General features: G+C 45.1%; 1 protein-coding gene across 2 annotated transcripts in view; it reads right to left on the reverse strand.

Annotated features, from left to right (window-relative positions):
• Nucleotides 1-21598, reverse strand: part of LOC141966787 (peroxidasin homolog) — a 46415-nt gene that overhangs the window by 20525 nt on the left and 4292 nt on the right. For both annotated transcript variants that reach the window (XM_074919874.1, XM_074919873.1), the window contains exons 2-7: nt 15217-15288; nt 7420-7491; nt 7091-7162; nt 4129-4200; nt 2497-2568; nt 723-892 (exon numbers count right to left, since the gene is read on the reverse strand). In XM_074919874.1, coding sequence (XP_074775975.1) covers nt 723-892; nt 2497-2568; nt 4129-4200; nt 7091-7162; nt 7420-7491; nt 15217-15288 — 530 coding nt within the window. The remainder of the gene's footprint in view (nt 1-722; nt 893-2496; nt 2569-4128; nt 4201-7090; nt 7163-7419; nt 7492-15216; nt 15289-21598) is intronic.

The raw sequence follows: 21598 nt of genomic DNA on the forward strand, positions 1-21598 counted from the left end.
ACAGCTGGGCTGGCCCATGCAGGAGGGATGCTAATAGCTGTCCCGGTGAGCAGGAACACCTCAGACAGACTCCACCAGCAGTGAGGTGTCAGGGAACCACAGCCGACACTTGTGCCATCCTCCCCTGATGCCTGCCCTTAAAAAATCAGAGTTTTGTCTTTTTCTCTATGAAACATCCAACTTCGGAATTTTTCAGAACAAACCCTTTCATTTCAGAACGGCATTTTTTAGTGAGCAATTATCTGAATTTAAAGGATAACAGCTTAACAAACGCAAGACACTACCACAGTCGAACACAGCGTTCGGCTACGTGTCTACTCCGCGTTTGCTTGGGGTTTCAGTCCTATTTCCAGCCACTGCAGCTCTCCCAGTGTTCCCCTTCTGTCCAGCTTAAGGTGGGACATTTCTTCTAGTTGCTGGTTTAGCCACCAACCACAACAGGGCCTTTGCTGGCCCTGAACTATCTAAAAACCAAGAAGCCACCTGCCAGCCAAACCCCCAGGTGACTGTCAGCTTTCTCTGTGTTACCCTGAGAACTCACGTTACACTGATAACTCATGTGACCCTACTGGGATTTTCCCATTTCAACAGTAAAACGAGGGAGAAAGCAGGATGCCAGCATAGGGAAGAGGGAGGAAAAGGGTTGAAAGGAGCAATTCCCAGACCAAAGTCCAAGTCCAGGGGCTGAGGGTGGCCGGTGGAGGGTGTTTGGCCTCACTCACCGCAGTTGAACTCCTCGGCGGTCAAGGTGACGATGGAGCGTCCGTGCAGCTCCCGCGGAGCCTCGCAGGTGGCAGCTGTCTGGATACTGCCCTGCTCAGCGTATTTCTTCAGCAGCTCAGCCAGCCACATCAAGTCACAGTCACAAAACAAGGCGTTGGAGTCCAGCCGCCTGCAAGAGCGAGGCAAAGGCGGTTCATTTCCCAGCCTCTGCTGCCTTCCTTCTCCAGGACACAGGAAGGGAACAGTCGTCCCGAGCAAAGGATCACTTGCCTGCTTTTCCCTGCATTTGATTATATCCCAAATGAAAATTGGAGATATTTTGTTCCCACAATGTTTAAATATGACGCTTAACCAAGCGACAAGGATTTCCTTGAAAAAAAAATAACGTTATCCATCAGCCATTCCAGTTTCAAATGAAAATTCTTCTGTTAAACCAGACTATGGATTTTTGGCTTAATTTGAGGCAAAGGGAGATACTGAAATATTGGGGCTTCCCCCAGGATGGAGATTTCAATCTTTACTGAAGATAGGAGCAGCAGATGACACTACCCCTGTTAGAGCTTTCCGTTCTCTTTTACCCTTAGCTCCAAAAAAATCCCCCTTGATTTTAGTAAGCATCAGATCAATCTCTTTCTGTGACCAGCTGCTAAGGGTTGTAGCATTTCTGCATGACTATAAGAGCTTTTATTACTGCAACATACACCCAAACCACATGGAATGGGAGGACCAGTGACCTCCCAGCACACCCATTGTTTTTCCCTCCACTGGTCTCATTCCTGTGTGCAGTGCTGTGCATAAGGATAAATAAAGACTACAGGGGGATTACTTTACGCCTCCTTCTCGCTGACAGTTTTACAGTAGATGGGTCTGGGCCATCGAAATAAACCATGGAAGAAAGGTCTAATGGTTTCAGGGACAAACATTTGAGAATGTGAGATGTCACATAAGGCCATGACAGAGCATTTTATAGACACCCCACCTTCATCTCTGACACGTACAGACACCATTTCACAAGTTACTCCCTGTTAAAGAAAAGTGAAGCATTTTACCTGCTTGCAGAAATCACAGAGGGCTGCAGTGAGAAACACAGTATTTTCTTGTAGTTTAAAATCATGGCAGAACACCAAAATTCTTTAGCTTTTGCTTTTTTTTTTTTTTTGCTTCTTTTTTCCCCCAAAATGCATCACAGAACTTATTTCCAAAGATCATAAAAGGCAAACAAAGCAAAGCTCTGGGGGGTTTATGCAAACAAGAAATAAGCTTAAGAGACAGCCAGGTTCTGTGGGAATAACACACCAGAGGGTTCCTGCATGGGAGGAGAATCCTGCACCTTGGCACCCCTCTGAGTATTTTCAATCTCTAGAAAAAAAAAACAACAACTTTTCTTTTACGACTTTTATGATTTTTCCTTCCATGTTAGACACAGATCTGAAGACATGATGGAGGTCATATCTGTGACCTGGACTTTCTACATTTTTGAAGAACGTTTTATGGGCTCAAACTGTTCTAAGGACTTCCCAGGAATCTTCATTCCTGTGGCATTATTGAGCTGTAAGATGATTATAGTTTGATTATAATTAGACACTAGCGTGAAGAAACTACTAACTGGTTAAATCAGCTCTTATGTCCAATCAAAAGTGTTTTATAAACTTAGCAGTGGCCTTAGAAGTGCAACAACGAAAAGCTTTGCCAACCAGGCACATTTTTCCTCAGGTCCTGGCCATCTGATCAAAGATAAACAATGGCTCTTTGCAGGCAATGTTTTTTACTTACAGCCGTTTGAGGGACTCCAGTTGAGAGAATGTCCCTGGATGAATCCTGGAAATCTTGTTGTTGTGCAAGAATCTGCAATGGGAGAACCCACGCCAAAACATTATTCAGTATTTGCGCTGCACGGATGATAACATCCCCGGTCAAAACTCAGTTTTAAATACAAAGGCTGCTCATCAAATGGAGTTTAGTTTTTAAATTTACTGTGTTTGCTTCCATGAGCTATAGGGATTTCACTCATTTGGGAGCACAACGCAATACACCACAGTGGAGAGCGGGTGGGGACTGGAAACGGTGACTCAAGATGTGATGTAACAGGTTTAAACTGGAACCTTAAAGTTAATCTGCTGAGTGCTCTGCAAAGGGAGGAGAAAGGGCATGAAATCCCCACAGACTGGACCCACCCTATATTTTCTGTGCCTGGGTCAGCTCCAATTTAGAAGGGACCTTTTCTCCCCCACAGAAAACATGGCAATTTTACAAGGGGAACCATTGAAGTAAGGCTCCAGCAGAAGATGCTGGACAACTTATGCCCTAGACTTAATGTATTAATAACCCAAATCCATGAGTAAATCTAGTTCAGACAACAACGTCCTAAGCCAGGCTTACCTCTGAACAAACCAAGGCAAATTTTCACTTCCAGAGTCTTAGCACACAGATAAGATAACCCAGTTCTTAGGAAAAAAAAAAAAAAAAAAAAAAAAAAATCCCTGATTGGACTAAAATGCATCAGTGGGGACCAAGACAGGATAATTAACTCTCCATTCCCACAGTGGAGGGGGACATTTAGTTCTGTTGGTTACAGAGAACGCTGATAAAAGATAGGAAGCAATTTTAGTAGCTGGTGGAACGGGAGATAAATCCAAAATCCGTACAGCCTGCACGCAGATGTCTGCATACACATGCAAGACCAGCCTGGTTGCCCAGCTTGGATGCTGACAAACCTTCCTCTACAATTTAAATCCAGAATTTTTGTTGGATCAAATACAGCGGCTGAGATCACCCATGGTGTACTGATCCAGGTCTCAATTTTCCTACGGGTATTTGGATCCCACGGTTTTATTTTCCTAGCGTGTATGGTCATGAGGCACATTTCCATGCAGCACAGAAGGGTCTGTTGGTTTCACCATGGAGTGGGAACCATCATGTGAACTTCTGTCCTAGTGGCAACATCACTACTAGAAGCAATCCTGGGGAGCAGGAGACACAGGACTTTGTTTCCTAACTGCTTTCAAGAAGGACGCGTGGTTTTCTTGTTAGATTCCTGAGTTTATTCCTTTTCCACCGCCTTTTTTTTTTTTTTTGTACACACTGCCCAACAGTGACTAATGTTGAGCTTATGGTCAGAGTAAAATTTCAGTTGGCTCAGCCAACTGTAGGGCTTTCTGTAGATTCACCCCATACTTAGGTGGAAATGTGAACGTAACACAGCATGGGAAATTCCCTTCATATTCTCAGTAACACATCTGCTTGGCAAGTATGTAAAATCTCCTTCTTCAAGGAAGCTTCTTTCTGAATTTCCCTCCATTTTGAAGATCACACTTCGTGCTACCACAACTGTTATACAAAAATAAGGGGTTTTTTTCCCCTTCTCCTCACCCCCTTACTCACAAGAAAGTTCCCATCTTTACTTACAGCCTTTCAAGTTTAGGCAGCTCACTAAACGTCTCCAGCTCCAGACTTTCCAGGTTGTTGAAATGCAGGTAGCTGTCACAGAAAATCACAAAGGGCAGACTTACAGACTGCGATTTGGAAGACAGAAGATCTTTCCAGATCAATCCACCAGCACCCAGCAATTGGTCACCACACATCTCAGGGCAGATGTCAAGAAGCCAGCATCCACTTCAGTGTCGTAGCCAACTCTGTCTTTTTCCTAGCTTGCCAAATAATTACTCTCTCTATTAATAAACTTAATAAACTAAAACACACACAGAGAGGAGAAGAGATTTGCTCTTCCCTGAAGCTTAAGACCACCTCCCACACTGTGAATTGTTTGTTGCACTGTTAAGGGCCAGGATGAAGCGGCTGCTCCCATCTGAGCACTAGGGGATTTTCCCTGCCCTTCCCCTAGCGCCTCGGCATTCCCCAACACACCCTTGGATCACTGAGGAGGAAGAAACAGCCTTACTGCAAGGCACTTGTTCCCAGCCTAGGAACTGAAACATTTCTGAGTGGGATTGTGAGTTTGCTGAGAATTAATTTGTAGAAAAAGACCCCAAGCAACGTGATAAAACTTTGAAATTGGTTCTTCTTGTTGCTGAAGGTGGGACTGGAGACAGGTCTCTCCCAGCCTGCATTTATCTGTGATTCTAACTGGGGCTCCCAGCACGTGCATCCACCCAGCAAGAGCAGAAACATCTGGCAACAGCTGCCATGGGGCTGTTCGGTCTCTGCAGAGGGAGGGCAGTGACAGAGGAGGTTCAGTCAGTTGGAACACTTGGATCTAAATAGCACATTAATGCCCAATGCGATATATTTACACCCACAGAAGCCCAGTTGTTGCTAAAACAGGTTTGCATTTTTACTTCCACTACATCTCAAGTGTGACCTGTGATTTCAGAGGCCTGGGAGACCATCAGCAAAGAAAACCTGGGGTCTGCAGAGCAACCCACCACGATACCTGAGACTCCCCGTTCCTGTGACGTTCACCAGCAGAACTGACACGATCCTGAGACCTTCAGATGCATTTTGATAGGGTTTCAAAGTTGCCTAAATTCTTCCCCCTTATTTTTACACAGGCATAAATTTCACAGCGGACACCGATTAATCCCGGATCTACAAATATTCATTCTGCTGTTGTAGCTGACTGCATTGAGAAATAATTGCTTAAGCCACCACATGGCTGTTTGATTTGTAATGGAAGGATTCATGATAAATGGTCCACTATCAGAGCGCAAACCGAGAGACGGTGACTCAGATTCTGCAGTGGAGGGCAACAGTGGGGAGAGACATGTGTGTTTTAATACGTCTCAGATGTCTGTTGTCATTGCTTTGGACCTTGAGGAAAGCATCTGATACTGTCCATCAATCGGGTTATATTTTTTCTTGAAAAACTGGCTTGTGGGGTACAGCAAAACGGGGTAGGATTTGAGCAAAGCTAATTCTGTTGGAATCATGCCTGCCTGAGATTGAAAACAGATGGGACTTTCAGCGGGTTGTTTGTTGGTTTTGTAGTTTTGTTGGGTGGTTGTTTTTTGTTTTTTTTTTTTTTTTTTCTTTTATTCGTGACATCAAGTCTGGAACGCTCATTGTTAAAATATCACTGCAGGCAGCAGCATCTCCTCTTTAAGCACAGCTGAGTCGCTATCTGCTTCCTATGTTTTCTCCCAAGGCATCCTTGCTGAGGTGGCTGATGAAAAACCACACTGCACACAAGGTTGGTAGCACACCTGTTATTAAGCTTCCCTGAAAACTTCCTGTTATACTCTGTTCACTCCTGCTCTCAGCCTGGAGAACAAGCTGGATCCTATCCCCTCAGTTACATTCCAGCCCTATAAACGCTGCCGTTGGGGACAATCCATGAGTTAGAACAGTTTCACCTTTGGTCCTCCAACGATGCAAATAATTCCTAAACTTCAAATATCCACGTTCACACTCTCTCCACATGCACACGTGTGTTTACACAGAGGCACATAATATATCATGAACCCCGGCATGAAAAATCCAATCCCAGTTTAGCCAGACTCTTTAGAAGAGTCAGAGCTCAGTCTTCCCATCCCACCTTGAGCATGGAGCACTAAAAGTCAACCCCCAAAACTTCTTTGATTGAATAAACAGCACAGATTTGGCATACACAGAAGGGGAGCATTTAAGGACTGCTCCAATGTCACAGGGATAGACTCTGGCTGCCAGGTAAACACGTGAGGCTCCTTTCATCCCAGAGTGCCGCGCAGCTTGGAGGGAAGGTCATTACTTTGTTTGGATCCATCATCTTCCCCCCCATTGCAATTTCCAGATGCTTTACAGCATGCGAGAACCACCATCGCTCCCACAAATACCCCGCTGCCTCTGCTCTCAGCTTGCACTTCATCCATTTGTTTTCACAGAATCAGAATTGTCGCCTACATTGGAAAAGACCTTGAAGATCATCCAGTCCAACCATTAACCTAACATTGACAGTTCCCAACTAAACCAGATCCCTCAGCGCTATGTCGATTCTACTCTTAAACACCTCCAGGGATGGGGACTCCACCACCTCCCTGGGCAGCCCAAGGTTTCAGCAAAGGTTTGGATAAGGGACAAACTTGACCAGCAGCCTCAGTTCAAACAAAAGGCCAGATTCTACTCTCTGCTCCAGGAGTCCCAGCAGACATCAACACTGCAGGCCAGCTGTCTCCTGCTTCAGGAAAAAACATGAGTTGTCAGTAGGAAGAGACCTCAGCATTAACGAACCAAAATCAGTACTGGGACCAGCTGTTTGCAAACGAAGCCAGTGCAGTCTTGCAAAGCCAGATGATAAAACAGCAGAAGCCTCATCCTATTCCTTGCTAAGTGTCTGGTGCTCTGCACTACTGGAAACACAGCACTTGAGTTAGAGCAGCCAATAAATCAGCACTTACGCACATCACGCTCAGCAACAAGGCTCATTTGTACTTACAGCTGTTCCAGAGAGCGAAGCCCACTGAAGGCATGTTGCTGGATGCTCTGAATTTCATTTTTATAAAGGTAGCTTTCAAAATGAGAGAAAGAAAAAAAAAAAACATTAGGCTAACTGATCAGCAGTTGTGTTTTTAAAAGTCCCAGGAGACAGCTACGAACTTCAACCCAAAGCAGAGCTTGCTGACTGGGTTCAAGAGCAATGTTCTACAGCTATGGCATTAACATCCAGAAATTCCAAGCACAGAAAATGCATCCTTAGCTGGCAAACATTAGAAGCAAGCCGTTCAATCTCAAGGAGGTTAAGAAATTACTGAGCTAACAACTCACAGGTATTTTAGGTTCTCCAGATCTTCAAAGGATCTTCTCACAATTTGTTTGATCTGATTATTGTTCAGCAGCCTGTTCAAATCAAGAAAGAAAAACACAACCGGTGAATTCAGCACGTGTAACATTTGTGGCGTTGCTGTTCCTGGATACCCACTGAAAAATCCTGAGCCCAGGTTTCACAGAGTTTAAGATTTAAAGGGGTTAGCAGATCAAAGTTTGGATACTGACACGAGCTAAGTCAACGAGAAGGTTTCTCGCCCAGAGAGGCCAAGTGCTTCCAATATATACAACGTTCAAAGACTTTACTTTTTGCCACAGTGTTTTCCACCCCAAAGTTTCAATTTTGGTCAGGAAAGGGATGAGGGGAAGGGAAACAGGCAGAAGGAAGTGGAGGGGAGGGAAAAATTAAATGACTGCTGCCACTCTTGTACCACCGCCGTGGTTTTCGAAGGTGCAGTGGTTGCGTTCAACAACGTGCGAGCCAGTATTTAAGAGTAAAAATGCAGTTTAAAATACCAGCTCACAGCGGAGTTATAGGAGTTATAAAATGGTAAAACACTTTGTTCTAATCACTTCGTACAGAACTATGTGCAAATGAAAAATAAGTACAGATCTGACTCCCAAGGCTATTCCGAGACAGCCTCTTTCGATCTGGAGAGCCTTACGCCAGATTTTAATACAAAACCTATGGACAACATCGCACTGGCAAGAAATCTCCAACTTGTATGTGCAGTTGCCATGACTGTGCATGCAAATGATGGCTGGTGCCAATGACCAGAAACAGCTCAACCTCGTAATAACCAGGCTGTGTGCAACAGTGGTAACCACACAGCTGAACGCTACAAAAACCTCTTCTGCAACCACTGCCAAGCTCAACACCAAGAAAATGAAATAAATCACTTATAAATAGCTCTTTGATATATGACGTTTAACTATTCGTCGTGGCTGCCCAACCGCACTCCTGTGGGTCTTTGGCTGTGGTACCCCACTGATGTTCAGATCTGGCAAACCTCACTGCGGCCGCAGAGCTGGTGGAGCTTATAGACACAGAGCTCAGAGCAAGGATTTCACCAGCTACAACTTATTTTTAAAATTCCTAAATGGAGATGTGGATGGAGAGGAGAGCTGCAACCGTGTACTACAAAGACTTGTTTTTCTCGTGTTGTAGGAAAAACCGCTATTCCCTCTGCAAGCGGACGGACCTTACAGTGTTGAGTCAAATTCAACAAGTGCATTGGATGGGCATTTTCTGTTTCACAGTTCCTTTTTGTGGAAGTTGTGCTCCTCAGAAATGATCTGCCACCAGAGAGCAGGTGAGAAGACAGTTCAGCACTGTTCCAGCAGTAAAGCCCCATCTTCTGCCCCACTTTAGAGGGCAAAACAGGTTAGGCAGTGCATCAGCCAGCCTCTGGCACTACAAGCAAAGGTCTCTTCCTGGGAAAACAGTTTATGCAGGCAAAGGATAGAGAGAAAAGACAAAGAGATGGGGAGAAATGAAAGAAAATATGTGGGAAAAGAAAATGAAGATAAAATCAAACGCCTCAAGGATGCAAAGATAAAAGATGTCAGAAACACACATGTGTTATGGCAGCCTCACAAGTTACCGCCAGGCACCTGAGTCACACCAGCTTGTTTACAGGTGGGGCCTGCCATAAAAGGTCCAAAAAAGCACGTGAGAAACTCGAGGGCAAATAAATTTTTGGAAGTCAGAGCAATAAAGGTGAGAAAAAACTCAGTATCCTTGATCTGAGCATCCTCCCTTGATTAGCTGCCCTGCTACCACGGATGCACGTGCCACTACCAAGCTGCACGTTGCCAGGGTTGCGGACAAGCAGCCCGAAGAGGTTAAGGCAGAAAGTTGCTGGAAGGTTTCTGCACAGCTGGAAGCAATGGCTCAATACACACGGCTGAGGCTAAACAACCCCGTTTCACTTATGAGGATGCAAAAATGATGTCAAGTCCTTGGAACACACGATCCTGCTTTGACAGCCAGATATGCTGAGTGGAAATACAGCCCTGAAACACCAACCCGAGGGGGTTTATTTGATGACTGAACACCCAAGGACTGGAAATAACTGCTTGGGAGCAGCGCGGGAGAGGGATTTTGTCTATTTACCCACAGGACAAAGACAACACAGGCACCAACGGTGCACGCTTCCCTCCCTGCCCTCTATCAGCAGGCTTTCATCTCCAGCCAGGGGAGAATGAAGGCAGCTTGTTCTCTGTTATCTGATCCCTGGCCCTACTTCAGAGAATGCTAGATGGGTGATAGATGGGTGCCAGCTCCGACATCATTCCCATGGATGCCAGGACCTGTCCCCTGCCACGCAGCTGGCATCGGCTGCTCGTTTCACAGGGGACACAAGGCAGCAGCCAGGCAAGGAAGTGCTGGAGGTAGGGTTGCACCGACAGCCTGAGCAGCCCCCCGCACCGCGGCCGTCTGGGCTCCTTGGCCAACCCTTTATCTTTAACACAAGGAGGTCGGACCAGGACTGACGTCCAGGGGGGATTTCAAATTGCAACATGTTGTCTGACTGTGTTTTGGTGCTATTTAAAAGCGTTGACCTCGTCCGTTTTGTTGTCTTGGCTATTTAGGACGGTTCAAGAGGGTGTAATCAGCGATCCAAGCCAAATAAGACAAAATCTGGAAGTTCAGATGGCATGCAGTACACCGGCCTCTTATCTCATCGTCTGATACTTAAAAATTTGTTCGCTGCCTGATTAAAGATTAAAAAGCGTATGGAAGAAGCCATCTCTGTTTCCTGTCTCCGGATTCCCCATTGTAATAGAAGGATACGTCCTGGAAAAAACTCAAAAGTGATTTAATTTATGAAGTCCATCCTATTCCACATACTCCAAAGTGGTGCTTTCAGAGAACTCCACGGACAAGACAGCACATCTGGCTCCTAGAAAGACTTTAGATGGCTTCTACACTGCTGTCTGCTCCTCAACTTCTGTGTAATTCACCCGGGCAGAGAAACGTGCAAAATCCTGGCATGACCTGGTGCAAAATCCTGGCATGACCTGAATATTGATCCCAGCTGCAATCAATAGCAAACCACCCCAAATTCCTGCTAATGTTAAAGAGGATTGAATGCTAAAATCTACTGCTAACCAGATCTGCTGGGAATATGGTCTGGCAGACAGAAGCTGAAAAGATCATTATCGATGCATATCTTAAGCATACCCTGTAGCAAAACAAGCTAAATTAGAAGTATCAGAAACACGTTTCCTAGAGTTTATCAACAGATAGCAAAATGACGTGGCATTCCCCTTTGTGCCAGCTGGTGAATTGGGCTCCAAATGAGTAGGTGGACTCAATCACACAGGTTTTAAGCCTGAAAAATTCTTCTGGGAGGGTTCGAGATATACAAGCACCATGAGATCTGGCCCGGATTCACTAAGAGAACATTTTACATACAGTTTCCTTTAGGTTTTATGTCCTGACCGCCCCTCCCTTCTCCTTCCCCACCCTCTCTCTGGGTTGCCAAGCACAGGCTTAAGTTGCATTAAATGAGTCGTTTTCTGTTTGAAGAATGTATTAGATGATGTGACAGTACAGAATTCGGACTCAAACCGTGTAGTCTTTCCTCTTTTCATTTGAGAAGCTACAGTCATTGTGACATAACAGCTATTTTTTTCCTCCCACCGTTAATAGAAATCATCACATAGTGTATTTGAAGGGGGAAGAAAAGTGAGTTTAATGTTCAGCCATGCATTCTCCCTTTTCGACAGAATGATCTGGAATAGCCATTTCCCTTATTTGAAGGAGGAATTTTTATTCTGAGATCCAAGCAGGCTCCGACATCCCCTCCTTGCTGGCAGGAAGATGTTCTCTCAAGAGCTACTAGAGGGTTCAAGATAGAGTGTCCATGTCACTCCTGTCATTCACCCTGAAACTATTTACAAGCAGCATCTAAAGGAGAGCTGCAGAGCTCACCACAAGTGCCTTTTGCTCTCACCTAAGCAGAAAGAGAAATACAATGGGAGCAATGACACCGACAAAAGGCCAGACAGAAGCATGTACAACGATGTGGTCTCGACAGAGTCCCTGTTCTCTAGGTGCTCATGCCACAGGCAGAACAAAATACGTACTGGGGAAGTTAAGAAATATTGCTTTGGTCCCAGAGTTGGACATTTCTATAGATGATGCTGGAAAGACCCAAGTAGCAGCAACTATTTGGCTGTGATGGTCTTGGTTTGAAAACACAGGCATCAAATCAATCGGGTCAATGTGACAGAGCGCTGACCTCCTGTGGAAACACGTCTGGGGACAGTCATGCAGGGGTGTCACCAACCATCCCCACCCAAAGAGGACCTAAAGGAGCAAAGAAAGCAAGGAGACGCTGCGGCTCCCCTCGGGCTGGCAGCATGTTTGCTCTCTTCCACAGCCCACCACCTGCTCCGAGCTAACGTTGGGTGAAGCGATGCAGCTGGCATTGGCAAACTCAAGCAGAACAGCTGTTGCTGGGGGTATTTTGTGGATGGCAGTTTTTTCCCCTCCCTCTCCCTGACTCCCTTTTTTTTTTTTTTTTTTTTTAACCAAGGAGACATATTGAGAGTTTAAAATTACACAAAGGAGATCCTTGACACCAACATCTGCACAGGAACTGAGAAGAGACAATAGGAAAGGACAAGGAAACGCCACAACTCCAAAACCTTCAGCCCAAGAGGACTTCTCCAATGCACACAAACATTGCCGACAGCCAACAAGCAAGCTCACAGTGGTGCAGCATTTCAGATAATTGCTTATTACCTGTGGTGCTGTACCAGGAGGCCCCAGCCAAAACCATAATGACTGTATCTCTTCCACGGACAGACAGGGTTCCTGTTTTTATTTTTAAAGTAGTGCTCTGTAATTTATCAAATCTCCACACCAGGGAGAGAAGAGAAGAAAGCAGAGCCAGGGGAAGGTTTGAACTGTTGAAAAGCCCCTCTGGACATTCACCACAGGCTCCTCTTCTGTCAGTCTCACAGCCCGTGTCCCCGCATCCAACACCAGCTACAAAGGTTTCCTTATCAGGGCGGTTTATAAACTGTCAAACTTGGATATAGTACAGCCATCCTGCCCAAAAGGAGATGCACAACAGAAGCTGTACCAGAATCTGCTGCCCTTCCTCTGCCAGGCCAAAGCATCATAGGAAAAAGCTCTCACAAAAAGCATTTATTTGCTTAAGGAACATTTAAGTCCCATGGCAGAAAGCTGCAAGCTCAGAGCCCTGCATCTGGAACCTGAACTACTCTGTCCTCCAAACCTCTTGCTTCAAATATTCTGGCCAAACTTTCCCAGCAAGTCTCTCAGGGATTTTAAAGGGTTTTATCACTTGAAGAACTATATGAGTCCTGAGGTAAAAGTTTACCATCTAAGAAACATCAGCAAATTCATCAGCTCTTGTCAGTTTTGATGTGGGAATTGGACAAACCAAAGTTCCTGAAGAAAAATTTGCTTTAGGAGTGCGAGGTCTGACATTCTCTCATTCAGTTATCAGCTCCTCATCTGTGGGAGTTAACTACTACGAGTGTGAGAATAACTGATTTTTCCAGTTTGCTGGCCAGACCAGGAAATACAACCAAGCATATGAAGCACTGTTTAAATGGAAAGGTTCCATTTGCAAAACCAGTTGATCTTCAGAATTCAAATATAAAAACGCAGTGTTTTGTTAGAGCAGCATTTCACCTAGTCCAGTATTCCAGCTCTGACAAGGGCCGGAGGATACTTCAGGAAAAGCAGGAGAGCCTGCTCACCCTCTGTGCAAAACACATTCCTCTTACTGCCCCAGCATCCATAATCATGAGATTAGTGATGTCAGAGGCTACATTCATGCCTAGTTCCTTCAGTATCTGTTCGTGGGTTTGCTGTCCTTGAGGTGCCTGTTCAGGAGGGTGTGGAGACAGAAAGCAAAAAGAATTGGACAAATTCATGGAGCATAAACAGGTGTTATATAGAGATGGGTCTTTCCACCTCAGCCAGGCTGCACATCCATATCCAGCTTTCAGCAGAGAGGCAGGAGTCAGAAAGACAGAAGCAGAAGCCTTGCAGATGTCAGGGACCTGCCTAGAGCGAGGCACTGGCAGGGCAGGGACCAAGATCTTGTACAAAGCTCCACAGGTTGGGTGGAGCATCCCTCCAAGTGAAGGCCTGCCAGCATCCTGTTTCCCCAGGGTTCAGCTGAAACGAGCCTGGCGGTCCTGCCCTGCCGCCTGCCAAACATCTGTCTGCATCACACAGAGATGACATCATTTGGAACGGCTTGTTTTCTCCACTCAGGAGAGCTTCAGGGGTGGAAGAGCAGGTCTGGAGATCAAGATGCCGCAGCAGAGCTTTGTGATAAGGTAAAACCCAACGGACTCAGACTCTATTTTCTCTCTGGATATTTTAGTCACACTTATCACCCTATCTGACCCTATCTCAAATGACAGAAATCCATCCAAAGTAATTTTTCTCCGTATTATCTTTAGTAATTAAGTATCACATGGTGCTATTTGAGAGACTAACACGGGCTGTTCTCGTCCTCTGGATGAACAGCATCATCGGCAATGAAGTTTTCTACCAGTCTACCAGCTGACCACCTGTTCTACGAGTAGGAGCCTGGGCCACGGCCAGGGTACTCTGAAGTCATGGTCTGGCCAATCAGTCCCACACAGACAGTGGAACAATCTTTAGCAAATGCTGATTTTTAAAAGGTAGTTATCAAACAAGGCTCTATAATAAAAGTCCTGCTGCATTCCTACAACTTCTTACAATCGACTGAATTCCTTGGTGCCCAGGCCTTTCTTCTTTCTGCACTATCATCTTTACAGGATCAGGGACTTGAGGCCTCTCAAGGTCAGACAGAAAAAAAAAAAAACCACAATCTGGACTTTCTCTTGCTAGTTGGGCCCACGAATGTATGAACCCAAGAAATCTGAGCACGTCTGTGGTGCAGTGCAGGTTCCCAAGCTAGTCAGTTTGCCTCACAGAGAGATTTGAGCTTGGACCTGGAAATCTCATAGCTGTTAGCGCCATGTAACAGCTCAAATAATCAGATTTAAGTCTCAACAGGCCAATTACATCCAGCACAGCGCTGTGCTAACACAGCTTCTGTTCCTGATTTGGGAGCTGATTTGTTTTCAACTTCTTGGCTACACAGTGCAGATGTACTCATATCTATCTTCAAACCCTCAGCCTCACAGCGGCAAGAAACAGCAAAGGCTCCTGCTATTTCCTTCGAGCAGAGCAGAAAAACTTGTTATTAGAGTAGCGTATCATACCGTGAGCGTGCCTGCTCTGGCTGGGATGCAAGACTGAAGGAATTGCCTTCTCCCACCATTCCTATCCCAGAAGAGTAGCTGTAGGCATTTATTCCAGCACAAGGCACAGGGACAAGACAGCATTCGGAAGGATGCACTCTCACTTCAAAGTCATGTAGAGCAACTAATGTGGTTTATGCATTTGAAGCAGCCACAGAAAGGAAGAAGATTTTAATGTATCCCTCCACTATCTTGATCCCACGCCAGGACCGTTTTTACAGGCTACTCTAAAGCCGTACCTCCCGAAACCTCCCCAGGCACTGACAGTATGCATCAGGATTTTTAATTATTTTTAAAAAGATGGGTTAATTGCCAAAATGGAAGTTATTAAATCGCACATTTAATTTAAAAGGGTAAGAAACATGATCAAGGGTAGAACAGAGAACTTTAAAGCTTTAGCTGGATACGCACAACTTGGCTGAAATAGCTAGAAGACCAAGGCCACCTTTAAGCCGTTATAGGGGATAGTACTGACATAAGTAATAAATGAATATGAGTGGAACTTACAGCGTGTTGAGGTTCTTCAGCCTCCTGAAGGCTCCAGGTCGTATCTCCTTGATGTGGTTGAAACGTAAATCTCTGAAAGCAGAAAACACAATCAGTATACTCATGGTATCAACAAGCCAGCAGCAACTGGCATCATCCACGGGACGAATGGAGGGGGCTCCCGGGAGAGCCAACTGGAGAAATGGAGACAAAGACCAGGGAAGGGTGTGGAGGAGGACGGGGGACGATGGCTCGGGTCTACTCTTGTCTGCAAAGTCAGCCAACAGCCAGGACAAACCTCCATTTACAAAATCAACTTGAAATTCACAGAAAACTAAAGACCGAAAGGACTCAAGTGATCATTTCCATGAACACCGGACAAGGTCTGCTGCTCAAGACCCCACGTTCACGTGCAACTACACTTGTACCTCACACTGATTGGTAAAGGAATGCACATCATCACACAGACCCGGTTTTTAGCTCCCTAGCAAAATTTTCTTTGCCCTAAAATAGTTAAATCTGATCAAATAACCTCATATAATAAGCATTTCACATTCTGCTCTGCAACGCTCCAAGACTCAGAACAGTTTATCGCTGCCTGCATTTCAAATTTGTGCCAACTTCAATTAGAATTAGTGGAGTCCAGGGGATTCTGGCAAATTTCAAGGGCTGTCCATGTAACTGCATCGACTTGGAGCCTTAAAACACGGGTTTTTGATTGCTAATGAGATAATAAAATAAGAGCTAAGTGCTTTAACCTGGTTAACCAAGTAGAAACACTTCTATAGGGAACGTGCATTGATTTGGCACCTTCCACAGTCCAGCGTATTATAACAAATCACAAAAGACCAACATGGTTTTTTTACTGTTAGTTTCTATCCAAAGCACAAAAGCGAAGTTGCTTTTTTCTGCTATGCTGCCTGATCTATCACATTTAGAGAATACGCAGTTATTTCTCAGTTTAAGGAGGCCTTTTAAGGGCATTTGCTTTAAAAGGTAAAAAACACATGGTCATGCTGAACTGTCATTCTGGTGGTAAGTTACGGAGCATTTGGAGGCAGAGTTTAAAACAAGAATTCTACAGATACCTACAAGTTCAACACTTATTTTTAAAACAGGCAGCAACAAGAATCGTGGCCTTGATAAAATTAAGATTAGAAAGAGGTGTGTTCATTGCAGGTGGCTGTAAACTCCAACTGACAGCGAGCATCCAAGGGGGCTGACACATCCCTGAGCAAGTACTTGAGAAGAAGATACACAGTAAGTAAAGCTGATTTTATTTTAAGACGCTTCTTTCGCTTAACAGTTTGCAAACCTAGTTATTCTATGTTAAAAAAAAAAAAAATCCCACTAAATTTCCTTACTTTTTAGTCAGAAAATGCACAGCATTTTTACTTAAGTTACACTGAAATATTAAATCTCTGCCTTGCTACCCCTTTGAATGCAACAGAACACATGCCAGTGGAAGTTGCCTTTTCTGCTGTGCTTCTTCCTTCCTGTAACTTTTAAACTTTGAATAAAGGAATGAGAAGACTCATTGTGGTGAAAAATACTCCCCTTTCTTACCAGCAAGTATCGCACAGAGCAGAGTTAGAGGGCAGGAAGGAACATAGCTTCAATATTTCAAAAGAAGTGTTGGAATTGTAATTTACAGGCACCATTTGTCCACTGCAAAACGCAGTCCCGAAGGATCACCCTTTAGAATTGCAGTTTTTAGCAGTGACTTGACGTTTTCTGGTGTGTTTGGCTCCAGTTGCGTTGCTTCGAACGCGCGTTTCTCGCTCTTCTTGTTGGGAGGTGTTACATATCCCTCTTCCCTGATGATGGAAATTTGAAGGTATCTGTACAGATTTTTCAAGGCAACGGCTGACACCATAAAGCCAAATACAATCAAACGTTGGAAAAGGTGATAGCGCAGCACGCTGACTACTCTCCACGGCCTCGTTGAAAGGAAATGAGGAAAGACTAGACCATGAAAAAAGGTGAAGAAATGCAAACTTGATTTATACACTGTAATGCACAGACACCAACTCTGCCTGCCCCACGGGGCTGTAAAGAGCTGTGTAATTAGTCCAGGCAGCTGGCTACAGGTAATAGGGAACATAACAAATAAGTGGAAGAAATACACAGGGGTCAGGGCTGAAGCTGTCAATGCTCATGGAAGGCAGTGGGAAGCAGGCAGTGAAGTGTAAAATACCACTCTGGGTCACAGGCTGTGGGGTGGGGGGAAGATTATTTTAATGAACAAAGACAACTGCGATCTTTCACATACAAGTGTGTGGCTTCCACAGCTGAAACAAAAAGCAAAACCCAGAACGACAGGTGACTGAAAACACCTCTGAAAACCCAGAAAAACAAAAGCGCAAGCTCCTCCGCTCCCAGGGTTGTTCTCGCTATCGGTTCCTCGCCAGAAATGACTCCTTGGAAATGGCGTTGTGGAAGTCTGCGCCTGGTCGTGAGCTCCCTAAGGCGGTCTGACCTCTCAGGCAGTGGATTTCTTCACCTGCGAGAGCAATAAAGCAAACCTGGGCCTGGCAAGAGGGACCCCACGTCCCTGAGAGAGGCCTCATGCTGTGCGTGGCTGGACTGTCCCTCAGCAGCACCGAAAGGATGGAGAGAGGCCTCCTGAGAGCTCCCACTGCTGAGCTAGCCATGGGGGTCTGGCTTCATGCAGGAACTTTTCCCCTTCTACCATCCCCAAGGAGCATATAATAAAACGCAGCTTATTCTTTTAATGAAGTATCTTGATTTTTCTTCTGTTTTCCGTTCCAGATAAGACCTTCAAATGATTCTCTGGACCCCAGCTGTCTCTGCACTCCTTTGGGAAGCTCACTCTCCGGTTTGCTCTCCATCACACACAGGCAACAGCTTTCCCCACAGACAAAAAAGGGAACTGAAACAGTGCCGGCCTACTCTGAGCACTTCACTGCAAGAAATGATGTGAATTAACTGGAGAGAATCCAGAGGAAAGCAATGAGAATGATCTGAAGTCTAGAAAACATGACAACGAGAAGAACTGAAATGGCTTATTTAGCCAGAGATACAATAACTATGAGAGAGCATTGCCACAAAGAGAAAACAGTCACTGACCAAAACTGCAGGTTCAGATTTTTTAAAAAATATCTTACAAATAGCAAGGCTATTAAAACATTCAGGTGGACTGCAGGCGAGAGAGACATTGGCTACATATGGTTTAGGTGGATGGATCCTGCCCTGGAGGCAAAAGGATGGACTAGACTCTTCTGCAACCTGTACCAGTAAGAAGACACCAGTGTGGATGTCCCTGCACAGCAAAGAAAGCCCCTGGAGACACAGAGGAACCTACATCTTCCTCCTTACCAACGCATTAAAAGAACCCCAATACTCTGGCTCATCCATAAGTGGTTTTTCTCCAGCCCTTGCCCTACCCCAAAGCTCAGCTGGTGATGAACGCCACGTAGGGCTGCACCGGGAAATCCCTGGCTTACCTGTATTTGATTGAGAACGTTCCCTACAGAGTTTGTCCCCTCTTACACAGAAATATTCATTTCTCTCTATTCCCAGGGCACTCACTCTGGAAAACTTACGTTTCTTTTCACGAACAAGTGTGCTTTGTAGAGGAACACCCCCCCCCAGAGCTTCTCCCGTGCCAGCCCGTTCCAGCTGCTGTGTGCACCCACAGCTGGGCTCCCTCACCCCCACCTGATGCTTTCCACCTTGGAATTTACAAAACGGGGCAAGGGGGGGGAAATAATCCTTTGTGATTTTTGTGATTTAACTCTTCCCCATGTTTTCAAGGCCAACAGTCTGGCATTACAAGGTACCTTTCTGTAAGGAACAGAGGAGACGGGTGCTGCTAAAGGGTCCCAGGTCCTCTTCTGCCTTCACACACACCCGCACGCTGCAGGCTCAGGACAGCAGCTGTCCTGCATCAACACTGATCCCTCTGGACAACACCAGCTCCATAGAAAATCTCACCAAACCCTCGTGCCAAAGCAGCGTAGCTCTGACAGGAAACTGGGCTGGGACACGTGGATCATCTAGGATCTGGCTCTTGAAATATCTCACCTTTTCTGAATCTGGGAACTCTTAACCCCATCGCTGAGGCTTCCCAAGAATGCCAGAATTTGCAACGGATGGGGAAACAGAATGACACTTGAATCTTTCTGATCCTCCCAGCTGCTATTAGAACAATAATTCCTGAAAGCATTGTGTTAAATAATTATCACTGATTAGCATATAAAGCAATCAATGGCTTTTACAAGAAACTTCCACTTCTGTTTAATCTATTTAGGCTTTTACAGAATCATGTATTACTGTGTTAACTAAGCAGATAATTAGCTACAAGAGGTATTTTACTGCAACTCCACGGAAATTACTGGGTTTGTTGCACTGAAGCATCTTTTGTGTTCAAAATGTTGTGCACAGCAATGATGCTGAGAGTTCTGGACCATTTCACCCAGAACTGGTTGAGTAAGTGCCAGCCACCCAGTCATTATCAACCAAGACACAGAGAGTAAAGGTGGTTTTACAAACAGAGATAAGACACCGAGGTTCCTTCCAGTGTTTCCTGGGGAAAGGAGGATGTGAAAGGCATCCTAAATGCAATTTTTAAGTCAAGTTTCCCATATATAAGACGAGCCAGAACATTTATCAGAAAGATGCTTGTTTCTCTTACTTATCTGCAGCACATCGGAGTTGGCTCTGCAGGTTCCCCCATCCTGCCAAACAGCTCCAGCCCTGGCAGAAAGGGAAAACAGCCTTGCTGAGATGGAATTGAAGTCTTCCAGACTCACTGTCATCAGCTCCCCAACTCAGGAACGTCCCTCTCACACACAACTCCCCAAGTGGCTTTAATAAATGACAGCCTTCATCTCCGAATCCTTACATGGACAGCTGAGCGTTGCCATCTCTGCTAGACAGATGAGGAGACTGCAGGGAGGATAGAGGCTGCGGGGGTTTTCCAAGTCCGGGCTATTTTGGGGCGTACCAGCTTAAGACATCAAGATTTGACTGTTCAAAGAGTGAATTGGAAGGAAAAGACGTTCCGCATGGAAATACGTGTAATATACAGAAACAGCAACGAGCAAGAGATGCAGAGAGCCTCGTGCTGCGGAACGGGCTGTTGCTCTCTGTTGCACTGCCATGCTGCTTACATTCTGAAGTTTTAGGGACGGGCACATTAGATCTTAATTAAGAAATTACCACAGGCATTCCTGAAACCAGCTTTTAAAGATTTCAGCTCCCACAAATAGGGGTCATATTTGCAAAAGGGCTCCCTCTGCGTCAGCAGTCAACGCACCGAGCTGGTTTGAGCTCAGCTCTTCTGTGCACGCGAGCTGGTGCAAATGCTGCACGGCAGAGCCTGGTCCCGAAGGCAGTGTCAGGGCAGTGTCAGGGGTCTGCTGGAGCTTCAGCCCTGGTGGACCACAGGGCATCCCTTTAGCTCTTGCCAGGAAAGGCAGGCATGAGAAATATCTCCCAAACATAGTTTAGGCCCTGGATAAATATTCAAGCAGGGCGATTACAGAGCAAACTGTTGACCTCATCAATCTTAGATAATTTGAGCTATTATTTATATTAACAGCTTGGATGGAAATTAGGGTCTGATCCTAATCAAACCAGCTATGTCTATTCTTGGACATTCATGTCAGCAAGGAGCATATTTCCTTTGTACCATCTATTCAAGATATTCAAGATATCACCCACATCAAACAAAGACAACTTTCCCTCCTGCTGAACTGTGTTCTGACCCTGATCTGGAGGGACTAAAACAAAATTTCAGTGTGTAAATATATATATATATATATATATATATATATATATATATTTTTTTTTTTTTTTTTCATGGAGTCCAAGAAGCACTAGCACCATGCCAGCTTAAATGAACTGCTGGAGCACTCTTTAGTATCGAGTCTCATGTAGTGTAAGTGTTAGCTTTTTTCTTTTTTAAGAGCATGGCCATTTAAGTCTTTACCCAGAATACACACACATTCTTTCACCAGAAAATACTGTCTTCTCCTTAAGGAACACAGGAAAAAAATCCTGGTGGACCTCTGGGGAGAAGGATGTGATGAGGTCAGTGAAAATGTAAATACTCAGGTGGGAACCAGTTGATGAGGCACTGTGAAGTCCAGTGAAGGCAGGATTTCTAAACCCCTGAAGGTAGCTACAATCTCAAGAGTAAGGATGTTTTCATCAAAAGATGTTGGAATGTTTCTAGGAAGGAAAATATGTTTTAAATACCTTCCCTCCCCGTTTTCCTTCCGATGAAGGGACTTGTATAAACAGAACATACAGAAGATTTTGGTCACCTCTAAAAGGCTTCACGAGGATTAAATACTACAGCGAAAGAAGTCAGAAAGAGATCACACCTGGCACATCCAGAATGTGTGGGTGTGCGTTTCATGGCTGCGTATAAGAC

Source organism: Athene noctua, chromosome 16 (genome assembly GCF_965140245.1).
Source record: "Athene noctua chromosome 16, bAthNoc1.hap1.1, whole genome shotgun sequence".
NCBI lineage: Eukaryota > Metazoa > Chordata > Aves > Strigiformes > Strigidae > Athene > Athene noctua.